At 35.4% G+C, this 23,421-nt stretch overlaps 4 protein-coding genes across 5 annotated transcripts in view; 2 read left to right on the forward strand and 2 right to left on the reverse strand.

Moving 5' to 3' along the window:
- Positions 1-2,111: 2,111 nt before the first annotated feature.
- LOC109078445 (elongation factor Ts, mitochondrial) lies at positions 2,112-6,773 on the reverse strand. Its single transcript, XM_042726214.1, has 6 exons — positions 6,649-6,773; positions 6,252-6,404; positions 3,959-4,087; positions 3,763-3,879; positions 3,593-3,674; positions 2,112-2,863 (listed from the first exon to the last, which is right to left on the reverse strand). The coding sequence occupies exons 1-6, from the start codon at positions 6,694-6,696 to the stop codon at positions 2,475-2,477; spliced, it is 918 nt and encodes a 305-aa protein (XP_042582148.1). The 5' UTR covers positions 6,697-6,773; the 3' UTR covers positions 2,112-2,474.
- Positions 6,774-7,942: 1,169 nt separating this feature from the next.
- Positions 7,943-12,149, forward strand: LOC109078449 (poly(U)-specific endoribonuclease-A-like). The gene is made up of 7 exons (XM_042726215.1): positions 7,943-8,189; positions 9,867-10,025; positions 10,322-10,521; positions 11,223-11,336; positions 11,419-11,525; positions 11,635-11,777; positions 11,910-12,149. The coding sequence occupies exons 1-7, from the start codon at positions 8,134-8,136 to the stop codon at positions 12,022-12,024; spliced, it is 894 nt and encodes a 297-aa protein (XP_042582149.1). The 5' UTR covers positions 7,943-8,133; the 3' UTR covers positions 12,025-12,149.
- A 250-nt stretch (positions 12,150-12,399) lies between these two features.
- Positions 12,400-17,314, reverse strand: sumf1 (sulfatase modifying factor 1). The gene is made up of 9 exons (XM_042726212.1): positions 16,986-17,314; positions 16,432-16,605; positions 16,278-16,352; positions 14,109-14,191; positions 13,826-13,948; positions 13,629-13,743; positions 13,411-13,524; positions 13,240-13,299; positions 12,400-12,584 (listed from the first exon to the last, which is right to left on the reverse strand). The coding sequence occupies exons 1-9, from the start codon at positions 17,238-17,240 to the stop codon at positions 12,483-12,485; spliced, it is 1,101 nt and encodes a 366-aa protein (XP_042582146.1). The 5' UTR covers positions 17,241-17,314; the 3' UTR covers positions 12,400-12,482.
- Positions 17,315-21,479: 4,165 nt separating this feature from the next.
- Positions 21,480-23,421, forward strand: part of LOC109091563 (inositol 1,4,5-trisphosphate receptor type 1-like) — a 43,383-nt gene continuing 41,441 nt past the window's right edge. The window contains exon 1 of one of the 2 annotated variants that reach the window (XM_042726216.1): positions 21,480-21,723. The gene's annotated coding sequence lies outside the window, so the exon portion shown is untranslated. The remainder of the gene's footprint in view (positions 21,724-23,421) is intronic. The other variant, XM_042726217.1, reaches the window with a different exon arrangement.

Consider the following 23,421-nt stretch of genomic DNA (forward strand, 5'->3'; position numbering starts at 1 on the left):
CATAATTATTCGAAATTAAATTAAAACCACGATATAAGATAGTGTACTTTTGACTTACTTTTTAAATCTGTCCAAGGCTTGCTTGTTTGTTTATAATATATAAAAAAGTTCTTCTTCTACAAATGTAAAAGCCTTTCCACAGCAAACTGAAATTAATAGGCTGAAGGAAATGTAAATTCATATCTGTACAGTAGAGGGCACAGCTCAAACAAATTGCATGAATAATATGATGCAGAAAAAGAAAGTTCAACAAAAATTAAGCACAAATGTGTCATTTTTGCTTAGTATGGTTGAATTGGATCATCGGAAGTCAGTAACAAAGACATTGGTTAATAAAATGGGATTAAATACATAAATTATATTTATCTCATATTTAATTTTTGCAGGTTTGTTTAAAATTCTGAGTTTGCACCGGACTGTTTTTATTCATTTTGTGGAATACTGAATCTGTTTTTGTTCAGGTGAGAGTAAATACATGTTCAAAGGTAGTCTAGAACTACAGTAAGCATCATTTTCACACAGCGCACACAACGCCTCTGCACTTACTCCCGATTTCTCTCAACATGGCAACATGAGAGCTGTCGGTCAATAAACAGGAAACAAAGTAACTTGTGTTACCCCCAACACTGCTGACCCAATCCACATACGTTTTGCATACATTTACAACATTTCACTAGTATTTCACAAAAAGCTCAATGGTTTGAATGTTTGAAAGTAATGAATTTAATACACACATATTATTTAAAGTTTAATGTAAAATAAAATTATAATTATCATCAAATATTCGTTTTAATTTTACAGTACAATTGATTTATAACTGTAATATACTTCTGTAATAATTTATTTCAGAATTAGTTTAGTATTAATATTATTATTACATTCAATTTGATGGATTTCCTAAAACACTAGTGACAATACAGAACTCTGAACATCCATATGTGCCATTATTAAAATATTAAATTAAAATCTTAGAGGGTTTTTCAAGTAAATATGTTTCCAAAATGTGTTTTTGCAGGGATGCCACAGAAGAACCACTTTGGTCCTTCAGAACCTTCAGTGAACAGCTCTTCAAAAACCATTATGTTTTACAGTAAATAAAATTTTAATAATCTATAGAAACTTCTTCCACTATTAAAAAAAGAAGAAAAAAACGTTGTGCATGAAAAGGTTCCATGCATGTTAAATGTTTTAAACCAAAGATGCCAATATAGAACCTTTATTATTAAGATGGTAAGGTGTTTAGCTGACAAAAAAGTTGACCCATGTAAAGATCTAAGAACTGACCTTTAAAATATTAAATAATTTATATGATCATTACCAGGTTAATAAAAAATAAAAAAAATTAGAAATTTGTATTGATTACAGTGCAGGTCTCTTTAATTCTGATATCTTCTGAACAGATCTTCAAAGAAATTATTAGAAATATGCGCATGAGATTGTGCACTCCATTAGATGGCAGTAAAGTTTCAGTCAGGATGGGTATTAGCACACCTAGAATATAAGAACTGTTTTAAATACTGATATTGCTATTTACCTCTTTCAATGTTGTCATTTTCTTGTTTTTAATGTTCATACCATATATGCTTTAATATAAAAATCTTTTCACTTGCAATACTTGCTTTGTTAGGATGAATAAGCAACAGTTGTGAAAGTTAGGTTTCTGAGTTTGATGCTTTGTAATCAACCACAAGAGAGTACACAGGAGTGAAGAGAGCATGTTGCAACATCCGTCTTACCCAGTTAGCCCAAAAAAAAGGATAAATAGTCTGAGGAGTAAATTACTTTTCAGATGCTGCCTGCATGAAGCGTAAAGGACACCTGATACCCTATCCAGGGCTGCTTAACAGCATTTCTAATATTGCTGTTTAGAGTTTGATTAGAGAACTTGTAGCTGAATAATCATAGGGTTAACGGTGTAAGATAAAAAGAGACAGTGAGTAACAGAATAACCTGAATTATTCTGGTGAAATAAACTCAGTAGGTGGCAGTAAAGCACTAGATTAGACACTTGTCTACAGAGAAACTTGTCCAGGGCAGATGTTTAACTAGGTTCTCTATAAACCTTAGTATCTGGGAAAATCAAAACCTATGACAAAACTATGACATCAGTATTTCAGATCGCAAAACGTTTATTTTTTGTGATGGCACAGAACCAGCCCAGGAGTTCAAATTCACTGATTCATCTGAGGCTTTTTTTTTTTTTACCAGTAACATGTCACTGTCAAAACAACAATGTCTATTAGACCACTTAATTAATTTTCTTAATTCACTTCATGAATAAACTAGAATTTTGGTTGAGGGGTGTAGGCAGAGATATCATGGATATGATCTTATCCTGTTTTTGCTTAAAATGGCAAAAAAAAAAAAAATTAAGATGTAAAGATATTTTACACTGAAAATATGATTTTCAACCAAGCTGATGAGACAAATTGATCCTTTAAGGAAACATATTTTCTCATTCAAAACAGCTCTGTTCACTCCTGACTGGTGCTCTCTCCACACTGGAAGCGTATGAAGTCTAGCACACGTGCGTTCTGTAGAGTCAGGTACTGTCCCACAGTATATTTGGGATCTAGGAGGAAGGTCTGGGGCAAAAGTCTCGTCTCAGATTCACCACATGGTATATCGTCCATGTTGCCAAGAGAAACAGGTGCTTCACCCACTATATGTTGCCCCAGCTTCCTTCCCAGGGTGTCAGTCCCATCCTTGGGTCCACCTTGAAACACAACTAGCGATCCATAGCGCCCCATCTCAATGCCAACCTGCCCGGGAACTGCCCCATGAACGTATGAGCCAATGTGCCAATCAGAGGGCACAGCAAGTGATACGGCCCGCCGCATGCCAATGTTCTCACCTAATCGCCCTGAAGAGGAAAAAACCGAATACTGAAATGAGCTGAGAATGAGGAAAATTATTTTTATTGTTATATTTAATTATTAAGAGGTAAACAATAGACGGGGGTGTTAAAATTGCTTAAATGTAACTCGTGTTGTAAAGATATAATCACTTCATGATTAATAAGATATAATCACATCACACATATAATGTAATTGTATAATTTCTTGTACAATACAGACAATTTCTGTTTGGGGTCAGTAAGATGTTCTGATGTTTCCTTATTGCACACCTAGACAGCATTTATTTGATTAAAATTTATATTTTTATTTATAACAATTCAGTAAAATTGTATTATTTTGAAATATTAAATATAAGAGTTTTCTATTTTAAAATGAAATCAGTTGCAGGTGAAACAGCTGCAGGATTATTTGTTGAACAGAAATTACAGCATTTATTTGAAACTGATTTTTTGTACTATTGTAAATATTGTAATTGTTACTTTTCATTAATTTAATGCATCTTTACTGAATAAAATGTAAAAAAAAAAAAAATTTGCTTTTAAAAAAAATACTGGCCCCTAAATTCTGACCATTAAGTGTACATTTATACCTTTTTAATCATGGCTTAAGTGTCCAAATACTATTTGGGGTCACTTAAAGTAGCAAGAAATCATAGCCTGGTTTTATAAAGTTGTGCCAAAGTAAATATAATGTAAAAGGCAAACTCACACACAATATATCATGGTTTATCTCACCTATAGTCAAGGCTATCTGATCTGCCAGTGAGGATCCCTCAGGAAAGTGGAGCTTACTAATGTCCTCAGAAGACAGCACACTCTGAATCAGAGAACAGATCAGCAGTCAGAGGTTACAGAAGGTGTGGAAGAAATGCATATTTCTGAAAATGTCAATGAAGGGCATGTACCTTAATATACCCTGTCTGTTTTTTGCTGAAGTTATGAGCCATTACAGACAAAGCAACATCCTTCACCAACTGCTGAAATTTCTCGTTCCTCGCCACAAAATCTGTCTCACAGTTCACCTGAAAAGAAAAACATATATTTTAGTTCAGTCACACTGCATCATTTTGTCGACCAAATTACACATTCACGTTAAAATACCTCAACCATGACAGCAGCATTGTCACCCATAAGGAGACCAATCAGCCCTTCCTTGGCTTTTCGACCTTCCAGTTTACTCGCTTTGCTCCAGCCCTCTTTTTTGGCTTGTTCATGCAGCCAGCTTTCTGCCTACAAACATCAAATTTGGCAAATCATAAATAGCTCATCCTTACCAAGTCCAGGCTTGTGCATGCACACCCTTACTTTATACACATCTAAATTACATAATTACATATACATATATATACACATATATATACACATATATATACACATATATATACATACATATATATATATATATACACACACATACACACACACACACATACATACAGGTGCTAGTCATAATATCATCAAACATGATATTTATTTCACTAATTCCATTCAAAAAGTGAAACTTGTATATTATATTCATTCATTACACACAGGCTGATATATTTCAAATGTTTATTTCTTTTAATTTTGATGATTATAACTGACAACTAAGGAAAATCCCAAATTTAGTATCTCAGAAAATTAGAATTTTACTTAAGACCAATACTAAGAAAGGATTTTTAGAAATCTTGGCCAACTGAAAAGTATGAACATGAAAAGTATGAGCATGTACAGCACTCAATACTTAGTTGGGGCTCCTTTTGCCTGAATTACTGCAGCAACGCGGCGTGGCATGGAGTCGATCAGTCTGTGGTACTGCTCAGTTGTTATGAGAGCCCAGGTTGCTCTGATAGTGGCTTCAGCTCTTCTGCATTCTTGGGTCTGGCATATCGCATCTTCCTCTTCACAATACCCCATAGATTTTCTATGGGGTTAAGGTCAGGCGAGTTTGCTGGCCAATTTAGAACAGGGATATCATGGTCCTTAAACCAGGTACTAGTAGCTTTGGCACAGTGTGCAGGTGCCAAGTCCTGTTGGAAAATGAAATCTGCATCTCCATAAAGTTGGTCAGCAGCAGGAACCGTGAAGTGCTCTTAAACTTCCTGGTATACGGCTGAGTTGACCTTGGACCTCAGAAAACACAGTGGACCAACACCAGCAGATGACATGGCACCCCAAACCACCACTGACTGTGGAAACTTTACACTGGACCTCAAGCAACATAGATTGTGTGCCTCTCCTCTCTTCCTCCAGACTCTGGGATCCTGATTTCCAAAGGAAATGCAAAATTTACTTTCATCAGAGAACATAACTTTGGACCACTCAGCATCAGTCCAGTCCTTTTTGTCTTTAGCCCAGGCGAGACGCTTCTGACGCTGTCTGTTGTTCAAAAGTGGCTTTACACAAGGAATGCGACAGCTGAAACCCATGTCTTGCATACGTCTGTGTGTAGTGGTTCTTGAAGCACTGACTCCAGCTGCAGTCTACTCTTTGTTAATCTCCCCCACATTTTTGAATGGGTTTTGTTTCACAATCCTCTCCAGGGTGCGGTTATCCCTATTACTTGTACACTTTTTTCTACCACATCTTTTCCTGCCCTTCGCCTCTCTATTAATGTGCTTGGACACAGAGCTCTGTGAACAGCCAGCCTCTTTTGCAATGACCTTTTGTGTCTTGCCCTCGTTGTGCAAAGTGTCAATGGTCGTCTTTTGGACAACTGTCAAGTCAGCAGTCTTCCCCATGATTGTGTAGCCTACAGAGACCATTTAAAGGCCTTTGCAGGTGTTTTGAGTTAATTAGCTGATTAGAGTTTGGCATATATAAATATATATACTGTATATATATATAAAAAAAAAACAAACACACACACACAAAAAAAAAAAACACATATATAAATATATATACTGTATATATATATATATATATATATATATAGTATATATAAAATATATATATATATACACAATACAGAACACAATATTCTAATTTTCTGAGATACTGAATTTAGGATTTTCCTTAGTTGTCAGTTATAATCATCAAAATTAAAGAAATAAACATTTGAAATATATCAGTCTGTGTATAATGAATTAATATAATATACAAATTCCAATTATATAACCAAAACATTTAAAAAAACCAACCATTTGACTACATTATAATTAAAATACAAACAACATTAAAAAATATATATATAAACAGAGATGACAACAACTATGACAAGGATGTTAGATTACTATTTGTGCCTGACAAATCAGATGACTTGTAATTAACACATAGCAATTGTTAGAAACTTTTTAGTTTAAAAAAAATACAGTGTGTTTAAAATTCAAGTAGTAAAGTTAAAATGTATATAAGACCTTTTGCATAAGATTCTCCATTCTTTTTACAGCAATGTTTTAAAAATACTGGACCGCACCTGTGTAACGTCATTGTTGAATTTCTCCAGTGCCTTTTTGCAGTTGATGAAGGTGTAGCCCGTGGATTTACGTAATTTGAGGAGAAGCGCTTTATCTGCTGCTAAACTCGGGCAGCTGGTGTAGAGAGACTGCACATGCTGCGTGAGACATCCCTGTGAACAACACATTATCAATATGACACATGATTTGGTGCCACAGAGCATTACACAGCCGTATGAAAACTACTATACACATACTGTCATCTGTTATTGTTAAACACGCCTTTATATTAATAACAAGCCAAATATTTTACATCAAAGCAGACTGTCATGCAAAGATCATCATAACCTCTAAAGCATCCAGCCAAACACATTAAAAGATTAGAGTGCGAATTATGACAAATGAGACAAAACCCACCTTGACTACTTCCGTCCTGACAGATCGAAATAAAGAATATAAAGCCATTTCTATCTCTTTATCAGGACTGACACTAGCTTCCTTACATCAGTAAGTGGAATGTCATTGAAGCACGCTTTCTACAGAGAGAGAGAAAGGTCAAACAGAAGAGAATTGAAGAGTCACATATAGCGCCATCAACTGCACAGGAGTTTACACTGCAGCTTACTGGAGAACAGAAGGAACAGTGTAATTCATTGTGAAAATGAAAATAACAATGCCTAACGAAACTGGTATACAAATAATGTATAAATGGTATACAAAAAAATGCATAAACCTGTTAAAATAATAATAATAAAAACAATTGTATTTTATTGTTGTTGTTTGGGTATACCAGGGGCCTGTTTCATAAAAACAGGTTTACCAAATAAGCCAGGCTTATTTCAGTTAGTCTGAGTTATTTTGAACCAAATCAACTGATAATAAGTCAGTCAGTAATTTTTCTTTTATGCCAAAAATCATTAGGATATTAAGTAAACATTATGTTCCATAAAGATATTTTGTAAATTTCCTACTGTAAATATATCAAAACTTATTTTGATTAGTAATATGCATTGCTAAGAACTTCATTTGGACAACTTTAAAGGCCATTTTCTCAATATTTAGAATTATTATTATTATTATAATTATTATTATTATTATTATTGCACCCTCAGATTCCAGATTTCAAACAGTTGTATCTCGGCCAAATATTGTCCTATATCCTAACAAACCATACATCCATGGAAAGCTTATGCATTTAGCTTTCAGGTGATGTATGAATCTCAACTTCAATAAGTTGACCCTTATGACTGGTTTTGTGGTCCAGGGTCACATTTAAAAACAACTTGAATTGATTCCAAGTGCTGTACAATATGCGGAAAAACAACTCTACAAATCAAAAAGAGTAAGTGTCAGCTCTACACCAACATGGAGATAAAAAAGAAAAACTTTGACAAGAGAATAGTGATTGCAGTGTAAATGCTACCACCTGGTCTTTCTGAGGGTTTGCGCATTTTATGGAACCTTTTCTTGCTGAGAACACAGGCATGGAAGATTGTATTAAATTAGTATATTCTATATAAATGCTATATTCATCTTTTTCACCAGATGTTTACCATTTCTGGAGCCTGAAAAAGAGAACTGTTCTCAAAAGATTCTGGACTGCAGCTGACTGAAAAAGAGGAACAGAGATTCATTCATTTTATTTAATTTTCTTTTGTGATTACAAACTTCCTCTTTGTAATCATTTCACCACTCCCAAAATTGCCTTTTTGCTCATAGCAACACATCAAAACTTTTTGAACTGAGTCACCTAGTGCTTTATTATTAAATATTAGTAGTCATTATCACAACAGAATGTGTTGATGCATGGGAGGAGCTCCTATAGCTTTATCGATCTGAGATGGTATAAAAACCGTACCGAGTCTTAATCTTAATGTAGTTCTAGATCGTCTGAAGTCCATAATGAAGATCACCCTCATCCTCTTTCTCACCATCACCCTGATCTCTCAGGGCTACAGCGGTAAGTTCATACCTTCAGTTTCCATCCTGATTGTTCGTTCAGTTAAACTGAACATGTTCATGTAGGCTACCTTTTGTTCTTGTACAGCATAGTTATCCTAATGCAAATAGTGTTTCTTCTCTCTCTTTGTCAGACTCTCTGGACTTCTGCAAGGGTGAAATTGTGATACTGAATTTTACCCTGACTTTCTCCTGTTTTATTCACTGTTTCTCCTAATGATTTATACCCAAATCTCCTTAATCAAATCCTGTGCCTTGTGTCTAATTGTTCTTTACTGAGTTCATACTATTTAGCTCTACTAGTACAAATAATAGGTTACTGACATGCCTCTGTGTGGTAGATCTTTTCTTTCACATAAAATGATGGTTCAGCAGTCAGCATGTGAAATATATCTCACCTCCTTCGGCTCACTTTCTTGTAAAGGAAGATGTGGAGAGTCCTACGATTGTTTGAACGACTGCCACTGCGATTCACAATGCCAGCAGCATGAGGACTGTTGCGATGACTATAAAAAGCAGTGTGGTCGGCGAGGTGAGGGTCAACATCTGTGATTCTGTAAAACAAAATCATGCTCATAAAAAAGGTACAAAGCTGTCATAGGGGTGGTACCAGTATGAAGGCAAACAGGTCCATCTTTGTACCTTTTCTGAGAGTGTATAGGTTTAAAAAAAAGTTTTAAGTCTTGCACGTTAAAGCTGTAAAACTAATTCTGCTGTTCTGTTGAGTCATGCTGGACTGAAGTTTAGTTTAACGAATATAGTTTAATACTCCTTGTCTGTGTTCAATTAGACAAAAGGCACAAACGAATAATTAATCTGAGGAATTGCATACTCTAATGAATCATTCAAAATAATTCTAAACAAACATATAGGTTTTATTCGTCTCTTAAATACAGTACAATGCTCAAGGTCTGTTGAGTCACGTGGGGAAAATCAGGGTTTTATAACAGGAATAAAAATAGGAGAAAGATTTTGTTCTTAATATTAGGGGGTTATGAGATAAGTTACTCAATGACCCCAAGTCCTGTTTATTTTGGATCCCAAAAATGGCATGAAACTCATCTGTGTCTAGTTCTATACATTCACACACACTTATTCTCAAAATTCATTAGAAAATGCTAAACACCATATTTCCTATTGCGTAACTGATCAGTTTAGTTATTTGTATGAAGAACACTTCAAATACTATTCAGAGGAAAGGAACTTTCATGTATTTATTTATTTTGCTAAAACATTATTTCTTTATTATTATTTTCAGTCTACAAACACTATACAGGTAAGATAAATCTGATTTAAGTTCAGTTAATTGCTGTTACGGTTGTAGCTGTCAACAGCACAAATCTGCATTACACCCAGGATTGTGTAACCCAAACGTATAAAAACAAAAACAATAATAAACTTAAATCTAGTTAGATTTACAGTTATGAACACTGAACATGTTCAGACTTTTGACTGATAATTAACATTGTTTTCTTGACAACTAAGACAACAGATTTCCAATTTTAGAAACTGAATGTCGAAATTTGAAACTATAATTGCAGTAATTGCTTGGTTAACTTAATTGCAGTAATTACCTTTTCAGTTTTTCCTCATCTTTTATTCCTTAATTTTGCGCAGGATTTGTCCTTTCCACTTCCATTTTTTGCACTAACTCTTTCTTTATCCTTTTCCCATCCCGCATTAGCTAGTGTCTCTGACGCTGAGATCAAGTCTCTGTCTGAGACACTGTACAAGTTAGACCATAACAGGGCCACAGCCTCAGAGCTGGTTATTGATCCTCAGACACTGATCTCTTCATCTGAGACCGGCTCCAGGGATGACCAGTCATCTCGCCCGTAAGACACAGACTGCACACACAGATAACCACATATACACACACTCTCAGAAAAAAAAGGTACACAAGCGGTCACTGGGGTGATACCTTTTCAGAATGCACACCTTTGTTCCTAAAAAGTCCATATTGGTACATATGGATACCTAAAGTGTACATATTAGTACCTAAAAGGTACAAAAGTGTACCTCTTGAAAAGGTACCGCGCCAGTGACAGCTTTTGTACCTTTTTTCTGAGAGTGCAGTATATACACGTACATGCATGTTATTATGTATTCTAATGCGCCGTTTCTCTCTTAGATTGTTCAAGCAAGTGAGTAGTACTTTGCTCTCCAAGCCCACATATAAAGCCCTGCTGAATCTATTAGACAACTATAGAAGGGTGACAGGGGAAGCGGAGGATGTGCCCTCAAAGGAAGTAGAGGAGCAGGACACTTTCCTCCAACAGACCATGAACACTGATGTGGGCAGTGAGCTTTATAATTTCCTCCACTCTAAAGGTATATTTGACTCCAAAGCTTTTTTTTGTTTCGGATCTTTTGAATTTAAGTCACTTCAATCTGATAAAAATATTGAGTTATAATTTTATGTATTTTAGTATTTGTTAAGATTTTAAAATTCTACATTAGCATTCATAGGTTTGGGGTCAGTATAATCTTGAAAGAATTTAAACATTTTATCTAGGAAGGATACATTTATTTATTTTTATTTCCTAAAAAGAGACAGTAAAGACATTTATAATGTTAAAGATTTGTTTAAAATAAATTCTCTCAAACATTGCTTATAATAAGAACTGTGTTTTGAGGAGCAAATCAATATATTAGAACAATTTCTGAAAGATCATGTGACACTGAAGACTGAAGTAATGTCTGCATGTTAATATGTTTTAAAATATATTAAAATAGAAAAGAGCTATTAAATTGTAATAGCATTGCACAGTATTACTGTTTTACTGTCTTTGATCAAAGAAATGTATCCATGGTGAGCATAAGATACTTTTTTCAAAAAAAAAAACAAACTTGACCAATAACAAACTTCTGAAAGGTGGCGTACATTTTTGTTTTGTATGTAGAATTAATAGTATACTAGAAGAAAACAGTTTAATGACTACTGTCATTTTGTGGTGCAACATGATAGTCGTTAAAACGCACCGTAAATAGATTATGCAAAATATTTGAATTTAAAAACCACTGGTTTTCAGGTATATACTCATCACAGAGCGAGTTTATCCAGGATCTGAAGATGATGTGGTTTGGTCTTTACTCACGGTCTAGTGGCAAACTGGACTCCAGCGGGTTTGAGCACATCTTTGCAGGTCAGTCTGTGTGTGAGCACATGTAATTGGCTGTTGAACTGCTTTTTTATCTCTCTTTGGCTGACATGTATTGTGTCAATAGGGGAAATTAAGGGTGGAAAGGTGTCTGGTTTCCACAACTGGCTGCAGTTGTATCTGAATGAGAAAAAGGGACTCCTGAATTACTACAGCCATAGTTTTAATGGCCCTGTGAGTACAACTGAGCATGTGAATCAAAACAAACCAGTGCTAGTAAAACAGTCTGGATGTCTACTTGTATTATATGTTTTGATAAAGTCAAGTTTCTCCCCTCTCTCAGTGGACCACATATCCTGATGTTTTGGGAATGCAGTTTGAATGGGATGGCTATTTCAAAGAGGTTGGTTCTGCCTTTATTGGCTCTAGTCCTGAATTTGATCTGGCTATCTACAGTCTCTGCTACATCACCCGCCCTGGCAAGAAGTAAGTTGTCGGTCTTTGTTGTCTGCCTATGCACATTTATTCCTCCAACCGGGCGGCCATTCATCAGATGAAACTCATTTTGTTTATATGAGTAAATCAAATTTATACTCATCTGTTTGACTGTATTCTCAGGTGTCATGTGAGTCTGGGAGGACAGACTCTGGGCATTCAGACCTATACATGGGACAAAAGCAGCTATGGGGATGGAAAGAAGTACATTGCCTCTGCTTACCCTGCCACACCATGATTCCCTGTCATCTGAACATCAGTATCAACAGACTCACAACCAAAACAACTCATATGCAATCTTAATTTTTCTCTTGGTTGTTCGAGGATGATGTTGGACCAAATAAAACACAAGAATTGAAAAAAGGCCTTCCTGTCTGTATTTTTACTAATACATAATAATATTCTTTCACACTCTCATTAGCTACAACTTTCAAAAGTGTACACATCTATTAGTTTGTTAATAAGCAAACTTGTAGGGCTTAAGTGTTTTTTTTTTTTTTTTAACATTTTTAAATTCGATTTAGAACCATTTTCCAATAATTCAGGATAGAATCACATCCTGTATACAACAAAAAATAAATAAATAAAAGAACAGAAATAAAAAACAACAAACTCTTACAAATGGCTTTATTTTCATAAAATACAAAATCCTTCTAGATTTCAAGTGTATGACAGTGATAGACCTGATGTTTGAGGTTATGGTTCAGCGTCAGCGGTGCAGCGAAAGCCCAGATTAGAGGCAGAACTGTCCGGAGTATTTTGACTACGGGCTGCACACCTGTATCTGTAGCAGTAAGACTAAAGAGAAAAAAATGTGTTAACATGTATGTAAACAAGTTGTATAAAAGCTTACAGATGAAAGCTGTATTTTCCTCTTAGGTGCATATATATGTGTTGTATGTATTAGGCATATATAATATGTGCATACTAACTTTACACTTCTATTCAAAACTTTGGGGTTGGCAAGATGCAGTCTCTTATGCTCACCAATGCTGCTTTTATTTGATCAAAACATAGCAAATAACTTTTTTCTTCTATTTTAATAGATTTTAAAATGCAATTTCTTCCTGTAATGGCAAAGCTGAATTTTCAGCAGCCATTACAACAGTATTCAGTGTCACATGATCTTCAGAAATCATTCTATTATGCTGGTTTCCTGCCTAAGTAACACTGATTCTTATCCATGTTGAAAGCAGTTTTGTGGTCTAATAATTTTATGGAAACATTAAAAAAAAATTCTGGATTCCTTGATGAATAGAAAGTTTAAAAGAGCAGTATTTAAAAACTAAAATAGAAATCTTTTGTAACATGTCTTTACTGTCAATCTGTATCCTTTTTGCTATATAAAAGTATTAATTTATGACAATGTTAGCTAACTTAAAATATCCCACACCTTAATAAACCTGATGTGCTAATGTCAGTCATACATTAGATAGCTTTGTGTAAGTTTTACCTTGTGGCACATGTAGGATCCTCCTTTCTTGACTCTGTCTGTCCCTGTTTCTGGTCCTTTCTGTGAAAGGAGTCATAAGGGTAAGTCTTTAACACATGAACAGCCTTAAACGCATAAATGAAAGACCTTTAATTTATGGATATGTGAATAGTCCACTCATATTAATCTTACGGGGTTGTACTTGTCTTCTGTAGTGTGATGCACGTTCCACCAGTCTGCTGTCCACTCCCATGCGTTTCCCACCATGTCATACAGCCCAAAACCATTTGCAGGAAATGACATCACCTGCCCAAAACACCAAGTAATCAGTCCGAGTTCTGTAATTTCTCCTCTCTAAATTTAAAACCCAGTACACATGTAAATCAGGATAAAGGGCTACTTCGTGTTACCGGTGATGTGTTAGCATAGCCGTCCTCTGCTGTGTTGTGGTTAGGGAAATCTCCTTGCCACAGGTTAGCATAGTGTTGCCCTCTGGGCATCAGTTTATTTCCCCATGGGTACAGCCTAACAAGAGCGACCGATAAAGAATAAGTTAAAAAGACATAAAAACGGACAAACAATGAACAAAACACAGGCACACACGCACCTATCCTGCAATCCTCCTCTACAGGCCAACTCCCACTCAGCTTCAGTTGGAAGTCTGCGTTCAGCCCAGTGACAGTACGCCTGTGCATCACTCCATGATACATGCAGCACAGGGTGATTCATCCTAGATAAAAACACAGAGATTATGTTTAATATTATGACTTCTAAACAGATGTATGACTTGAAAACATATCATCTGATTGTACAGTATTATTTGTGAGGTATTACAATCATTCAGTACTTGCTTGTGTAGTATTAAATCTTTTATGTATTTATTTATTTACCTGTGCTCTATAGTTGAATCTGGTCCTTCTGGGTGTCTCCAGTCTGCACCTTTCACCGGTGACCACCAAGGAGCAGCAGCCACCTACTGACCATAATTATACATTGACAAAGAGAAGTGCAGCTTATTTATATAAATGTACGTCCTGTCTATTTTTGGATATATTTGGAGATTAATATCTTCAAGTTCTGAGTTCATGCAGGCACAAAGAGACAGGCTCATTATTTGACTACGTTTATAATTCATTTTGAACATTTCCAGTCTTTCCGAGACATTCTGTTCTTTGGCCCCCTCTTGAATTCATTTCAATTCAGTGTTACCCACAAACATGTGGGTATTGACAAAGAATGGACATTTTTTTTCAACATTTAGGTCAATTTATTTGATCAAAATTACTGTCAAAAAAATGTAAGTTTGTGAAATATTATTTAGTGGTCGACCGATATATCGGCCGATATTTAGCATTTTTCAAATATATGCATCCGCCGATAAGTTTTTCTGTTTGGCTGATGCGTTCGAAAGAGGGGCTTTTATTTTGACGGTGCTGAGAATGACACTGTTGCTCTTAGTCTGTCTAATAATCAGACAGAACTGTTAAACAAAGGAATTAAATGTATTCAAAAAGTATTAAAACGATTGCTTTTATATAATTAGTAATAGAAAGGCAACATTATAATACTTTCTCGTTTGCAATCAGCATTCAGCTTATATGCATTTATATCATTTAAACAAATCTTTGAATAACTAATGAACATTTAATTTCACAAACCTTGCAAACTTAGTCAAACCCAGTTGTGTGATCTTGTGAAGTGAGCATTTGTATCCTGCATGATCGTGTGTTCTCTGTGTGACGGTCGGTCCGTGCGAATTAAATGCGGACATGAGGAGAGTTCAGCTTCACTGCAGATGCGCGATCGACAAACTTTAAACTCGTGATTTAAAATTATGCTGTGCTTTATGCATTTGCCCACTGCCATATTCATGTCATTTCCACTGTGTGCTGTATGTAAAATGAGTGTTACCTTGGCTTTATTTGAAAAGATTCCCAATGCACACAAACTTCCCAGAATACTGAGTGCCCTGTTGGTTACCGTGTTTGCTTCCTTTTTAATTACATTTTATTAAATATTTATATATTTGTGAAAATACTTTGTCATCTAAAGTAAAAGCATGTTTCTTTTACACATATATGTTTCAATTTTCAAATGATTTCAAATTTCTTAAACATTAATTAAAATAAAATTATATTGGCCATATATATATATATATATATATCGGCCATTGGCCACCCTGCTTTCCAAAATATCGGCATCTGCCATCAAAAAACCAATATCGGTCAACCATTAATATTATTACAGTTTAAAGGATTTTTTTCTATTTTAATATATTTCAAAATGTAATTTATTCCTGTGATGGCAAAGCTGGATTTTCAGCAGCTAGTCTTCAATGTCTTCAACGTTTTCCAGTCTTCAATGCCACATGATCCTTCAAAAACTATTATCATATGCTGTTTTAGTATTCAAGAAACATTTCTTATAATTAGCAATGTTGAAAACACTTGACATTTCTGTGGAAACTGTGATGCACTACTATTCAAATGTTTGACACAAGAACGATAAAAAAAGAAGAAATTAATACTTTTATTCAGCATGAATGCATTAAATTGATCAAAAGGGACAAAAAATACATATATAGTGTTACAAAAGATATCCATTTCAAATAAATGCTGTTCAAACTTTCTATTCATCAAAGAATCCTGAATTAAAAACATAGGCCATAACATCCCACAAAAATATTAAGCAGAAAAACTGTTTTCAAAATTTACAACAGGAACCATTAATAAATGAGCACCAATAACAGTTGAGCTTTAGAACAATTTCTTAAGGATCATGTAACACTGAAGACTGAAGTACTGGCTGCTAAAATTGAAAAGAAGGAATCAAAGGAAGAAACACAAAACAGCTACTGTTTTTACGAAGTCTCTTTAAACTGTAAATTTAAGTGTAGTGTACAAATATAAAGGGAAAATGTACAGCCAGCAACAAGTTGGTCATTATTGCAAAACAAAAGAAAGGAAGAAAGCTAGCTTTGAAATTTAAATATTTTATACCCAATACTTAACTCATGTATTTTACAGAATAATTAAAATGTATGTGTATGTATTTCTCACCGCACTTGACAGAGTGCTCTTCACCTCCTCACTCAGCAGTCCCTCGAAAACAAAAGAGTCTCCAAAACGCTCAGCCTGTAGACACAGGTAGCTGATTGAGCGAGTGTGTATATTGATTATGTGTCTTATGGCCCAGTAAATGGCTGTTATTTACCTCAGTGATGTATCCTGTCTGGTTGGTGAAGTGTTGGAACTGCTGGTTTGTGACTTCATGCTCTTCAATGTAAAAAGGGTCCAGCCTCACTCTCCTCTGTGGCCCCTCTCCATCCTGTGGTATTCCTGGGTCATCCGTTCCCATCATAAACCAACCTCCCTGCAGCAGCACCAGCTACACACACGACATTCAGATGTCTTGAAACAATAATTCATCAAAAATAAGAATACATATTCATCATCATGTATTTTAAAACTTATATGACCTTTTTTCTTACATGAAAAGTTATTTATAGCAGAATGTCTTTGTTGTCCGTATAATGAAAGTGAATGGCTGTCAAGTGAGATTAATGTGTTCCACACAAAAAGCTATCACATGGTTTTACATGTAGAGAACTTAATTTAAATGCAATATACTAACTTGACAGCCATCTATTTTTTATATAGTAGATTTTATATTCTCCTTTTGTATTTCACAAAACCAGTATGAAACAACACTTTACTCGTCAGGAGCATGATAACTGCAAACATAAGTGATAAACTGAACAAACCTACCTTACTGCGTATATCGCGCTCTGTCTCGTGTGGACCTTCGTTTGCTGTTTTGGAGTATATATTTGCATCATCGTGATGTTCCAGTTTGTTTTCATCTCTTACATCAACAGTAACATCCCTTTTCAGTCCCTGACAACCACAATCCGTGCTCTGTGACTCCGACGACTGCTGTTCGAGCACGATGTCATCTAGATCACTACGCACTGCTAAAATGCAGAGAAATAAAACTACAGAACTGCTCAGTGTTAATGCCATAGCCAGTGTCAACTCTGCTCATGGTGAACTGCACGTCCACGTCCAGATAGAGTTATGGCGGTTGGCATCCAACTTCAATGGCGCATTACCGCCACCTACTGTACTGGAGTGTGAACCGGAGCTAGACAGAGAGAAACTATAACTAGAAGGGAGTCTTCCAACTCTCTTCTCCCCCTCCTCTTTATTTAATAATAATGATTTCCAAAACTGTATTCTATATCATGTTTGCTATACCAGTGTCCTTCGGTAAGCTGAATAAATGAGTACTAACAGAGTCCTTTTTTTTAGGTATTCTATAGTCTTTTGTACGAATTTCATTTGAAGTTTCCCAACCTTCTGTTGTATTCTGTATAAATGTCTCCCTTTCTCCTCTCTATCCCAACTACTCTGCCACTTTTTCATAATTTCCATCCAATTTTAGTTTTACTTATTGAGATTGATATTTCACATATTCTCTTTTGCTGGCTTGTTTTGCCAAACCATCTACCATTTCAATTCTTTTAACACTCACATGTGCTGGCACCCATGCAAATTTTACCTTCACCCCCAACTGAGAAATCCTTGTGTAACATTGTAGTACCTCATATGTCTTGTCTTGATTGTGACTTAAATGATTTCAAACTCTTTAGGACTGCTCTGGGAATGGCCTAATGGTTAGAGAGTTTGACTCCTAACCCTAAGGTTGTGGGTTTGAGTCTCGGGACGGCAATACCACGACTGAGGTGCCCTTGAGCAAGGCACCCAACCCCCAACTGCTCCCCAGGCTTCACAGCATTAATGGCTGCCCACTGCTCCGGGTGTGTGTTCACGGTGTGTGTGTGCACTTTGGATGGGTTAAATGCAGAGCGCGAATTCTGAGTATGGGTCACCATAATTGGCTGTATGTCACATCACTTTTTTTTCACTTTTACTGTAGAGCCAACCAGATACCCATCAATTCCACTGTAACTACAGATACTTGATCAGACAGTTTCTTCTGTACCTTAATTCCCATTTTTGGTATTCCGAATGCAGCACCCGTTTGCCCAGACTGAGGATCTTTAGACCCATCTGTGTATATCCAGATACCCATTAAACTCCTCATTCAGATGATTACAAAACACTTCACATAAATCCACCTCCACTCTACTCTTTGAGTGACTATTTAATATCTGCAGGTCCACTATAGGTTCCACTAACAACCAAGGTGGTCTGACTGGCAACGGAACTGTCGGACTAAATTCCATACCCTCCAAACCCAAGTCTTTTCCAATATCACCACATACCCATCCAAAACTCTGACTTTTAACCCTTTCATGCTCCCAGCATACCTGCATTACTACTCTAGTGGGACCTACCATGACCCTGTAGGTTTGGCCAATAGTAAGCTGCCAACTGCCACCCATCTTAACTTCCAAGATGTCCAAAAAGCCCCACTACATATCCCCCCCCCCCCCCCCCCCCCCCCCCCCGTCCACTCCTAATCACATCTAATACTCTTTTACACTTTACAGTAACTTTCTTTATTTGACCTGCCTATGTTAAACTAGCATCAAAAACCATTCCCAAAAACCTAAAGGATTCTACTTTCTCCAGAACATGTCCATATAATTTAAGATTAAAAACAGTCATGTGATCAGTCAGCAGACATGTGTAGCCGCTTCTTCTTCTTCTTTAAGTTTTAACAGCAACTTGCATCCTAGAAGTTGCATTACTGCCATCTTCTGGAATTATATTACTCCTACACCGGTTAAAACATCAAATCCTCGTCATCAGTCTTTTTAAGGAAGCAGAACAGATATTTCCTTCCTTGATTTTTTCTGCCACATTCTAATATGTCCTTTAGTCCACGTCCAGTTAGTCCTAATCTGTCAACTCTCTCATTTCCCATTATTCCTTTATGTGCAGGAATCCACATCATCTGTGCCGTTCTGCTTAATTCTCAAGTAAGTAACCATGATTTCATAGAGCAGCTCTTGATGGTTTCTGGCCAAACCTGACTTAACGCTACACAAGGCAGAAACTTTGAGTCACTACAAATAAGAGCTTTGTCCACTTTATTTTGTTCAACCCATTCTAAAGCAATTAAAATGGCATACAACTCAACAGTATACACACTTCAATAGTTTGAGGTCTGCTTATATATCTTACACCTTTGGCTGGGAATTACTACTGCAGCTCCTGTGTGTCCTGTAATTGGGTCTTTTGATCCATCTGTAAAAATATGTTTATACTTATGGTACTTATGCTTCTCATAATTTATAAACTCACTCACCAGATCAGTATGTTCGTTGCTTATTTTAATATGTCATGTGTAGCTGCAGCTATTCACAGAAATTTTCAGAAGTTTCAGAAGCTCTCCGTTCCCATTCATCTCAGTTGAAGTTAATCGGTGATCTAGATAAATCTTTCGTAGACTACACTAAATGTTTGTGCGAGAACACACATTATCTTGGGGAGTATTTTAAGTGATGCTGAGAAACAGTTAATTTCATAAAAATTATCTTTTTAGACACACTGTCTGGGTGCTGTTGCTTGCTCTTATTTGGTCATTATTATTTTACTGTGTTCCATTACATGAGGAATTATTTTAGGGCTTTATTTATTTAGGACAGACTGTCTGTAATGCTCCTTAAATTAACTCTGTTTATGTCTAACCTTCTCTGTTCTGTATTTTTAAAGGATTTTGGTCTGATTGCTCTGTTGTGGACAGCTGCAGATAATCAGCAGGGCCATTAAATCTGACAAAAGTCTTTTAAATGGCTTTAAAGGTTTTATTATTATTATTATTATTTATTTATTTATTTGTTTAATTCACCATGGTAATATCTTAATTTCTCTGGTCCATAGGTTAGAAAGCGTTTTTGATGTGAACAGCAACATTCACATAGAGAGGTCACCAAATCTGGCAAGGCAGCATAACAGGTCACCAAAATCCGTTACCGAAATCTATTTCTAATCTAATCTATTAGAATGCATTTAAAGATATTCAAAAACACTCTTTTGGTGTCTGAGCTTCTCTCTTCTATATTTTAGACATCATTTTGGTCTGTTGTGAACTGCAACAGACATATACTGTAGGGTCACAGGATCCGACAAGCAGAATAACAGCTTGCTAAAATCTCTCAGCCCACTCTTTTTCAAACAGAATGGATTACATATTATTTAAATTTACTTTGATGTTTAAACTTATCTTCTTTATTTTAGAAGTAATTTTGGTCTGATGTGAACAGTTGCAGATATATAGCATGGTCATACAAATTTACCAGGCAGCACATCAGGTTATCAAAATCTGTTTTTGCCATCTGTTTTAAACAAGATGACTTTAATTGATATTCAAATTCACCCTGGTGATATCTAAACTCCCTGATCTGATGCCCTGATAAATGAGCTTGAGTAATAAAATACATCTCATGCACAGCTTTTCAGATGCTGCCTTTCTAAAAATGGCATGGAAGTTGGTATAGAAATAGGGGCCCTAAGGCATCTCCAGTACTGTTGAAATTTCTCAGCTGATTTTTACTTGAATGAATTTATATAGTACCTTTGCATACAGGTAATTAAAGTAGAGTTGCCTATGATTTAGGTTACATTAAGTCATTTTAATGAAACATACACAAAATTTAAAACGGCAGTGGAGCAAGTTTAATAACACCACTAACAAACAAATATCTGACCCTGGACCAGAAAACCAGTTTTAAGTCGCACGGGTATATTTTTAGCAATAGCCAACAAAACATTGTATGGGTCAAAATTATAGATTTTTCTTTTATGCCAAAAATCATAAGAAAAGATCATGTTCCATGAAGATAACACGGTTTTTCCTACCGTAAATGTATGTAAATGTATCAGAACTTTATTTTTTGATTAGTAATGTGCATTGCTAAGGACTTAATTTGGAGAACTTTAAAGGCAAATTTCTAAATACTGAAATTTTTTTGCACCTCCAGATTTTCAATTAGTTGTATCTCGGTCAAATATTGTCCTTACAAACAACATCAATGGAAAGCTTATTTATTAAGCTTTCAGATGATGTATAAATCTATTTTTTTTTTTTTAAAAATCGACCCTTATGACTGGTTTTGTTGTCCGGGGTCACATATTTCAAAATGTGTTACATCACTTGCTTTTCACCCCTACTTACACATTTTTGCATATTTTGGTTATAAATAAACACAGTTTCTCTTTATACTCTCTATAGACCCTTCACAAGAAAAACTAAATTATTTAGTCAAATGAAAGGGAAATTCTGGGTCTTGTAGTTCTTGAATATGGCAGAATATTGAAATAACCGTGGCTTAGCACAACTGAAACACAGTTTCCCAGAATCCCGTCGTACTGCACTGTTGACAGAGTCACTCGGCGAGCCGAAAAGAGACGAACATCGGGGCGATGGACCGCTGCTGGACTCTATGAGGAGTCGGGATAATAACTTTCTCAAACTGAGGACGAAACGTTTGGGAAAATACCGCGGACACTTTTGCTCCAGCTTCATCGGAGAGAGGTGAGAGAGAGACTACACAAGAATGAATGGACTACTAAGAGTTTTGTTCATGAATTATGGTTAATTAAATATTTATCTTATCTGCGAGAGAGCATCGCGCGCCCTGCTGAACCCGCCCCTAGGTTACAAAAAATGCCTTGAGAAACTCGCATATAGAACGATAAAAAAGATACAAACTAAACGAGGAAGACACAAGTTTGTCATTTGGCCGACGCTGATGTTTAATACTGTTTAACGCAATGATTCACAGCAATGTTAAGATGAAGTCAAGAAGAGGTCTGGTTCCGTTAGTTTAATCGCATTTAGGACAAGCAGTTCATAAAATGACTCTGCTTTTCACAAATGCGTTTGCAGGATAAAGTTAATGTGTACATACCTGGTCTCATTTCTGTCTTTCTCGTTTTGAAATTGTTGACAAGGGTAGAAAATTTAATTAGTTTCTGTTGTCAAGAAGGACGATATGCTGATGTTCAGCAGATAAGATGGGACATAATCTTCATTACAAATATATATATATATATATATATATATATAAGTACAAATATATATATATATATATATATATATATATATATATATATATATATATATATTTTTTTTTTTTTTTTTTTCAGTATATAACAAAAAACAGTTCTTGAATGTTTTTTGCTTTGTAGGTAGAAAGAAATTCACATGCAAATCCCTCCTCCGCACATCTCTCTCTCTCTCTCTCTCTCTCTCTCTCTCTCTGTATGCATATTAACGGATTGGTTGGCTAATCATTTGTTAATCAAATCTAGTAGTAACAGGAAGAATCTGTGGTGATGATACAGTCGTCAGTGGCGTTACATGGAACAGACAGTAGGCCTACAGTATGCTCACAAATCCTGTTTCTTTATGTCATACAGCAAACCTATTTCTTATCAGATGTGTCTTATCAGTACATTTCCATGTCTTCATGTCTTAATATGTTGAATAGACCACAATTTTTAAAGTGAACAAAGGGTTGATTAGGCTAGTATATTTTTTATGTTTGAAAATGTGTGATACAGAAATACTACAAGAGTAAATAATACAGAATTTATTTTCGAAGTATCACTTTATTAAAACAGAATAAAAACTTTTAGATAACAAATTCATATTAGTATTATTATTTAGCACTTAGCTTTAAAGGAGGTTACTGTTTTGAGTTAATTTAAATGGAATCCATTGTTGTATTTATGTTTATAAGCATTCAAATTTATTTTGATATGTTGGTTCAGTATGTCTGTTGCAAATTTGACACTGAATGTTTATTTTTAGTGTGGTATTCCAGTGCACTGGACTTGGAATGTCCAGTCAGTTGAGTTAATTAAACTTGCCATCTTGTAATTTGCCAGCTTCTGGTAATCAAAACTCAGTGGAGGAATGAGTTTTTGGGATAAACTGAATTGGAATTGAGAATTTGAAAAATAATATTATAAATTTAGTAGGGGTGTGATGAGACACTTATCCCACGAGACGAGACGAGACACAAGACTGGGTTCACGAGAACGAGACGAGACGAGATTTGAGACTTTTTTAAAGAAATCCTCAATGATGAAATATATATAGGGAAAAATAGACTTTTATTCAGCTGAAAAACACAAAATGCAAAAAATGTAGGTGCATTTTGAAATAAACTTGTACTTTATGAAATTAAACATCTATTTTAATACATTTTATGCAGTAATAAACAAC

This window comes from Cyprinus carpio, chromosome B6 (genome assembly GCF_018340385.1).
Source record: "Cyprinus carpio isolate SPL01 chromosome B6, ASM1834038v1, whole genome shotgun sequence".
Taxonomy (NCBI): Eukaryota; Metazoa; Chordata; class Actinopteri; order Cypriniformes; family Cyprinidae; genus Cyprinus; species Cyprinus carpio.